Source organism: Poecilia reticulata, linkage group LG5, assembly GCF_000633615.1.
Source record: "Poecilia reticulata strain Guanapo linkage group LG5, Guppy_female_1.0+MT, whole genome shotgun sequence".
NCBI classification, from domain to species: Eukaryota; Metazoa; Chordata; class Actinopteri; order Cyprinodontiformes; family Poeciliidae; genus Poecilia; species Poecilia reticulata.
The window spans coordinates 17,852,250-17,859,925 of record NC_024335.1 but is presented as its reverse complement, the minus strand read 5'-3'; the positions used below and the strand labels follow the sequence as shown (position 1 = coordinate 17,859,925).

At 37.5% G+C, this 7,676-nt stretch overlaps 1 protein-coding gene across 2 annotated transcripts in view; it reads right to left on the bottom strand.

Annotated features, from left to right (window-relative positions):
* The window catches only part of idh3b (isocitrate dehydrogenase (NAD(+)) 3 non-catalytic subunit beta), a 10,434-nt gene extending 2,917 nt beyond the window's left edge, over positions 1-7,517 (bottom strand). The window contains exons 1-11 of one of the 2 annotated variants that reach the window (XM_008409511.2): positions 7,416-7,517; positions 6,151-6,324; positions 5,887-6,007; positions 4,696-4,756; positions 4,473-4,605; positions 4,211-4,344; positions 3,965-4,067; positions 3,676-3,822; positions 3,038-3,132; positions 2,892-2,952; positions 1,131-1,455 (exon numbers count right to left, since the gene is read on the bottom strand). In XM_008409511.2, the coding sequence (XP_008407733.1) occupies positions 1,366-1,455; positions 2,892-2,952; positions 3,038-3,132; positions 3,676-3,822; positions 3,965-4,067; positions 4,211-4,344; positions 4,473-4,605; positions 4,696-4,756; positions 5,887-6,007; positions 6,151-6,324; positions 7,416-7,457 (1,161 nt within the window). In that variant the 5' untranslated portion in view covers positions 7,458-7,517 and the 3' untranslated portion in view covers positions 1,131-1,365. Of the gene's footprint in view, positions 1-1,130; positions 1,456-2,891; positions 2,953-3,037; positions 3,133-3,675; positions 3,823-3,964; positions 4,068-4,210; positions 4,345-4,472; positions 4,606-4,695; positions 4,757-5,886; positions 6,008-6,150; positions 6,325-7,415 lie in introns of those variants that run through there. The other variant, XM_008409512.2, reaches the window with a different exon arrangement.
* Positions 7,518-7,676: the final 159 nt, after the last annotated feature.

Sequence of the window (7,676 nt, the reverse complement as noted above, 5' to 3'; positions counted from 1 at the left end):
TGTAATAAGATGATCTAGCTGCTTCACAAAGCAGCTAGATCTTTGTGAAGCAAATAACTTTCTGTAAACATGGATATGTGCAGAATATCTAAAAGGATTTCTTATCAGTAAGCAAAGTTAAAATGTAGCTCGTGACAGAAAAATTAGAAACATGGATAGTTTACGGATTTCTGCATAAGGTCCATCTTCCTTACATCAATTAGGACTTTATTTGGTTGTTTTCTTACTAAGTTATGTGTTCTTCATTACTGACTGGAATGTTTGCCTTTCTAAGCTACAATATAATGAATAAACGTAAAGTGAAAAGTCCACAAAGGCACAAGCATATCATATGTTACCATATGTTACCAGGAATGCAGCGACACTTTAAAGGGTTCCTATTCATTTTCCATTTCAAAACTCCGCACTTTTTATATGCCAAATTGCAGAATTTTTTAAAAATCTGTTTTTTTAAAACAATATTTAGAACATCTGAGTGCAAAGTATTTGAAGAAAATGCTTGGCTAACATAACATTTGATTCATTTTGATGGCATCTGAACTAAAGTAGATCCGTTTCATTTCAAAATCTAAGATTCTTGCCATTTTGTTGCTTTGTACTTGTGACATGTGCAACAACAAAGTTGAATTCTACTTCTAATTCTAATTAATCGGGGGTTTTTGAAACACTTAGTGTAAACTGATGCTTTAATACTGTTTGTAAAAACAAACAAAAATATCAATGTTTAAACCACCATATATTAGAGATGGACAAAAAACTAAAAGCTCTAAAACTGTCATTTTATTTTGGAATGTGTTTGTGCCAAAAAACAAAATACTGAAAGTCAAAATGTTAAAATATAGTTATGATGTGGCAAAAAAAAAACTTTATTTTAACCCTTGACGAACTAGAATAAAGTCTGAAAATGAAAATACTTTTCTACATCAGGTTTGGGAAAACACTAAAGAGACAACCCTCATATAGCAGCTTAGATTATGTCCATTTAGGAAAACCGCAAGGAACTGATTAGATTAAACCTGTAACATAAGTTTACCTATTAACATAACCCAAAATAATGGAAATGCTAATGTTGAGAGTGGTTATGGAGGTAAAGGGACTGCAGGCAGGGAGAGGAAACAGAAGACAAAAAATATGGGATGGAAATCTGCATAAACTGTGTATTTTTGTCACAAATCACTGCTTTTACATCAGTTCAATCACATTAAACATAAACATTGAAGGCCACTAATGTCAAAGTAAAGTAACACAGATGGGACACAAATATGGAAGTGGGGAGGGTTTTCAGTCTTAACATGCCTTCAGGTCATGTTAGGATCAAGGTCCACATTTAAGGCAACACGAGGAAGAGGAGCGGCAGGGAGGATCTTATTCGGTGGGTCGGTGTCGCAGGTTCTCCACTACTGCTTGCACAAAGTCGCCAGTGGTAGAGTACCCGCCGAGGTCTCGTGTTCGAACCTGGGATGTGCACAAAACACACGTATGCAAACAGACAGACACACAGAGGTCAGCGGGGTGCAGGGTCGGACGGGAGTGACAGGAAAAGAAGCGGAGGAGCAAACGGGTGACATGAGGCCAGTTTTTTAAGGATTTTGATATTTGCCATTAGTTTCACGACAAACGGCAGGCTGGGGTGGTGGGAGCTGGTGTTGGAGGAGGTTGCACTGCTGCAATTAATGCATCAATACGAGCAACGCTGCTGGGATTCAGTAACATGCTGTACCCGTACAGTAGCATGCTTCTCGCATTCAGCACACACTAATGACCAAATCTGGGGCGGCTAAAATATTGGGCCATATTACCACAATATTTCACCAACTTTTTGTAATGTTTTGGAGAAAGTTGTGGCGTTTCATAAGGCACTCAGTGAATTTAAATTAATGCCAATTCACGTTTTGTTCACATTATTCCTGGAGGATATTTTATTGAACAGATAATTTTTTATTATTTTTTTTTATTAATCCAGGTATACCCCAGGGTAAAATTCTTGGCCTGATTATTTTCAAATAATATGCAACCAATTTGTCTGGTAAGATCTTAGTTTCTGTTTCAGGAAATGAAGCTCACTATTTGGAGACAATTACAGTTTGTTTTCCCAAGTGGCACAATTTTTGTGGAGATTATTAATTTACATTTACAAATATTAAAGTAATTATAAAACAAGTCTAATAAGCAATATATTTAAACCTAACTTGCACCGTTAGGTTGCATATATATATATATATATATATATATATATATATATATATATATATATATAAAGTAATTTAACACAATCCTGTTCAGTCCTGTTAAATTACTATCGACTGAAGGCTAGTAGTGCAAAAAATAAAATAAATAAATAAATATATATATATTTAATTCAGTGGTGTGCGTTTTATTATTCACTACTTTGTTTGGTGTTATTGGGTCATCATGGGTGTTTTGTTTGCACTTTACTTTGTCTCTTAAACCTGTAGATCATGGACAGAAAATATGACCTGCAAGAAGTCGATAATTATGGACAACAGTGAGTAAAAATGTTAGTTTCAAACTCTAAAGAAATATAAATATAAAAATAAAGCATAATAGAAATGCACAGGGCTGACCCAGACGTCAGTGAATCAAAGGCTCTCCAACACACAAGTTATTAGTCAGGTTGTTAAATTTGCAGGTCAAGAACTGCTAATGTTACACCACAAAAAAAAAAAGTTCAGTTCAGACTTGCTCAATAAAAACAAACTGGAATTTGATTCTTATACTATACTATATGCACATGATGCATGGAAAGATAACATTTTCAGTTACTGACCTGCAAACTGGAGCATAAAAGTATGTTATTTAAAGAGCATGAGTTTCATTAATAAGCATGAATTCTTCAAACCCATCGAGTAGCACAGACATAACTATGTTACCTTTCCCTGTTTGATGACTTTCTTGACAGCTTCTGACACCATTTGGGAGTGGTACTCCAGACTGGAGCAGAATACAGTAAAAGTTAAAAGGCAGGCCAGGAAACGGCGTGTTCTGTGGCTGTTCTTAAATAGATTAGGAAACTCACTTGAGGTGCTTCAGCATGTTAGCAGCACTGAGGAGCATTGCTGTAGGGTTGGCGATGTTCCTGCCCACTGCTTGCGCAAAGGGGTGGCGAGCTCCCTGGAGGGGAAAAAAAAAGGCAGGAAATTAAGCAACCAATGAAAATGCAGTAATACAAACTGTCCCTAATGCCACGTTTCCCCCTTTCACCAAACTAATTTTGTACCCTTAAGCAAGAATGAATAGTGTGATCATTATTTTTGATTCAGGATTTGAAGAGTCAAAGTAAATGAGTAGAAAATAAAAGTTTGATAACAAGCAGATAAACTATAAGTTGACAACTGTAGGCTCATGCATTTACACTTTTAACCTTTAGGGTCCAGCATGGAACCTTGTGGTTCACCACTAGATCCGTTAAACCAGATTTAATATTGTTTATTCAAATATAACAATATCTATTATTTAGAAAGCTGTTTATTCAAGAATGTGGAATGTGTTGATGTTGATGATGAAATTTGATTTATCTAAAAACAACACAGATTAATTTATTACTTTAACTCTTGCATGTCTAGTTTCTGCCCTCACGGTGTATGCGACAGAAGCGTCACAGACTCACCAAACTTTGATTCAAACAGAAGAACTTGATTTATTACAGAAACTCACAGTTTCAAAAACAGCATATTCTGCACTGTAACTTTCCCCTGGAACGACTCCGGCTCCCCCAACCAGTCCTGCTGCCAGGTTATCAATGATATTTCCGTAAAGGTTAGGCATGACCAGTACGTCAAACTGGTAGGGGTTTTGAACCAGCTGGAAGAATGAAACAAGTAAATCTTAAATTAAAGTTGAAAAAAAGAAGAAGAAAGAAAATACAACACAAAAGACCATGGCGATACTGTAGTGTGGCGAGGTAGAGAGAAATAACGCACAATAAAAACAAGGCTGTAAATACCTGCATGCAACAGTTATCAATGATTATGTTCTCATATTTGATTTTGGGGTACAGTTCCGCCACCTCTGCACAACTCTGCAGAAACAGCCCATCGCCTAGTTTCCTGGAATAACACAAAAGATAAGGATGGACATTGCTGTAATTGTGACACAAATTGTCACCGCAATTGATAAAGTTATAAAAACCAACAGACAAAAGAAAACGAATTCAAATGTTTTGAGTAATTTGTCCTAAAGAAGCCCTCACATGATGTTTGCTTTGTGAACTGCTGTGACCTTGCTTCGACCCGTCTTAGTGGCGTAGTCAAAGGCAAACTTGGCGATGCGTCGTGACTTCTCTCTAGTGATAATCTTCAAACATTCGATCACGCCGGGCACACTCTACGAACAGTTACACGGTGATGGTTTCAGTTGAAGAACAAGAAAAGAAAACTACAACATTCAACTAGAGTTATTAGATGCGTTTCTCAGGTTGTCTGGCGGCAGTAGACTTGACGGGAACTGTTTACCTCGTGCTCCAGGGAGCTGTACTCCCCCTCGGTCTGCTCACGAATGATGACGAGGTCCAGGTTGTTATGGCGAGTGCTGTAGCCGGGCAGGCTGTTCACATGGACCACGTTAGCAAACAGGTCCAGTGTGCGCCTGGGGAAACAACCGAGATGTATGGTGACGTTTAAACGCAGCAGATACACATTTTTATTTTATTTTTTTAAAGGGTTTCTAAGTAATTACCTTAGTTTCATTTCAAAAGACGCCAACTCCCCTTTGTTCTCCATTGGGGAGTGAATCTTTCCTGGTTGACAAAAAAAACCCCAAAAAAACATAAAAAGCAGATATGCTAAAGTTTATTATGCATTATAAAGTTACAGCAGATATTTGGATGGATGGGTGGATGGATATGACAAAAAAAACCTGATTAAAATCATAATCACAATCCTGTTAAATTACTATCTACTGAAGGCTAGTAGTGCAAAAAAAAAATCTAAAACAATAAAAACCTAATAAAGTCTTTTGCTATACGTAACAGAATGAATATTTTGCATCAGGATTATTTTGTGAAACTTAATCACACACACAAATTCAGACAATATTTTAGAGCAGAATATACGGTAAGCAGTGTTTATTAGATTTATGCTATTTGTAGTTCAGAGCGCTTTATACTTGCAAAAGGCTTCCGTTACGTTGACCAAGGTGTCACTGTTTTAGCTGCTCTGTGTAATCACAGCCTCAGACAGAATGCTGGCAGTCCAATAAAAATGACATGCCAGTAACCAGTCAGCTGATCCAGAACGTCATGAAGAGTGAAAACACCCAGTTACATGTAAACCATTAGCTGCCAGGCGGTGCAGTGGCAGCTGAAGGAGAACGCTGATCTTACAGCTGGTTTAAATGTCCCTGCCTTACTTTCCATCTCTTCTGCTCAAGCAGATCGTAATATGTCTGAGGCAATGTGTTAAGTGTTACAACAGCGCCTGCTGCTGGATCGGAGACTACAGGATGCTTCAAAGACAACTGAGCGGACCCGGATCTTAAAGAAGCTTTCGCAAAGACGAGAGTTAGAAGAACAACAATACCCTTAGGCAGAGGTAACAGAATATATTGTCAGAGTTCAAACATATCTATTACACTCCCCCATGAAATGAAAGAGAAACAATTTAAAATCTGTTGCGTTTCACAATAAAGTGAATATGATTTGGATGCCAACTCTATTCTTTGTTTTATTCATGGCAAAAGTTTGGAACAAGTATGATTGGATGGATGAATCTTTTTAAAGTCTACAAACAGATTTTGTATACTTATCCAGACTTAAAATATATGTGGATGACATTTCATGCTCTATCAGACCCATATGAACCCACTTTATGACACATTTCAAATCACATATTCTTAGTGACTGAAGAGCTGCAGAAAAAGAGACCCTACCTTTAATAGCCACTTTGTTGCTTTTCATCGAGTCCAATAATTTCTCCAATTTTTCGTCAGATGCCCTGTTCTGCACTTCACTCACAAAGAACTCATCGAATTCAATAGGGATGTCACCTGCCTAAAGGAAAAATAACATTTGTATTAAAGAAACACCAATATGAACCTATGAAGCTGTCAAACTGTCTCGATGTTAATATCACTGACTCTGACTGCACATTCTATGGAAACAGGAGGGAGGAGGCCATTACTCCAATGCTGTACCTTAAAGACGTCCTTGACTGCAGTCATCAGCTCAGGTCCCACTCCGTCACCTGGAATCATAGTGACTTTGAAGGTACTATCAGCACGGGCTGGTGAGGTTTCGGGTCCACAAAGATTTGCAGAAACACTTAGAGGTCTAGAGACCAGCTGATGTAAGCGGGCGCCTCCCAGGCCCTAAGAAATGTCAACAAGCACAAAGTTACAGCAGCAAATTGTGAATAGATAAAATTTTTCCACTATCACAAAAATTTAAAAACATTTAAAAAAAGGGGGGGAAAGCTGGGATTTTCCATTGTTTTTCTCCTGCAATAAATTACTCAAATCCCAGGAGGGTTTTTTCCAAAGTGAGCAACTTCAACAATTCCAACCTTTCCGCGTTTAATTTTAAAGATATGAAGCTCTTATCTGACTTGACTTGTTCAGAAACCGCAAGATGTAAATAATGATTTACATATGATTGCAGGATACTTGCGCAAATTCTCTGTTTGCATATAAAAACGTTGTTGTTTCATATTACAGTACTAACAACTGCATACAAGTAAAGGTGAAACTGGGGATCATCTTCTCCCATTAAAAAAAAAACAAACTAACTCCTTCTTTGCTTGTGCACACAGTCTTGGCCAATAAATCTGATTCTGACGTGTCATATTTAAGCAAATGTGCTAATTACACAAACTTTACTGTTTTAAGTCATTTATGAGATGCAGCTCCACTTAGAGATAAAGTAATCAAATACATATTACAGTGATGCCTGTGTGATAAAAGATCATCATCCAAAAAAGCCACGGGTGGATGGGTGGGTTAGCTGGACGCTAGGAGGGATGAAGGGTGTGGTCGTGGGTGTGACTTTGAAGTCCAACCTTAAAACAGGTAAGAAAACCTTCGACTGTTGAAAATTAGATTGATCCGTTACTTTGATATTTTCCAGTTATATAACAATTAGCAAATAAATAAAACTAGCATGATCTCCCAGAACGGCTGAGATACTTTTAATAACTAACAGATACAATACAGGAAGATAATTCTGCTCTATTGACCACCAAAATTAGAAGAAACCGTTTTTGTTTTGTTGTTAAACTTTGCTATGGTGTGTCTCAATTCTCCGAGGGGGCTCTTGATTAGACACACATGACACAAGTTGAAGTTTCCTGCCGTTTCTGTGACAGCTGAAATAAACCCCTTTGCCTGAGCTTGACCAACCTCACTTCTCCGTTCTAACAGATGTAATAACCCTGTTAAACTGTCAGCACCCTCGCAGCACTCACCTTGGCCAATGCTACTACCGTTCCTCTCAAGGCGGCCGCCATAGTTCCTAGAGAAGCTGAATGACTTCTTCTGTGGCAGATTGCTGGTGCAATGCCCCAAACCACGAGACAACACCTCCCCCTTCAGGACACGCACTGAATGACGTATTTCAGGACAAAGAAGATCATGTTGAAGAAAGTTATTATTATTATTATTATTATTATTATTATTATTATTATTATTATTATTATTATTATTATTATTATTATTATTATTATTAT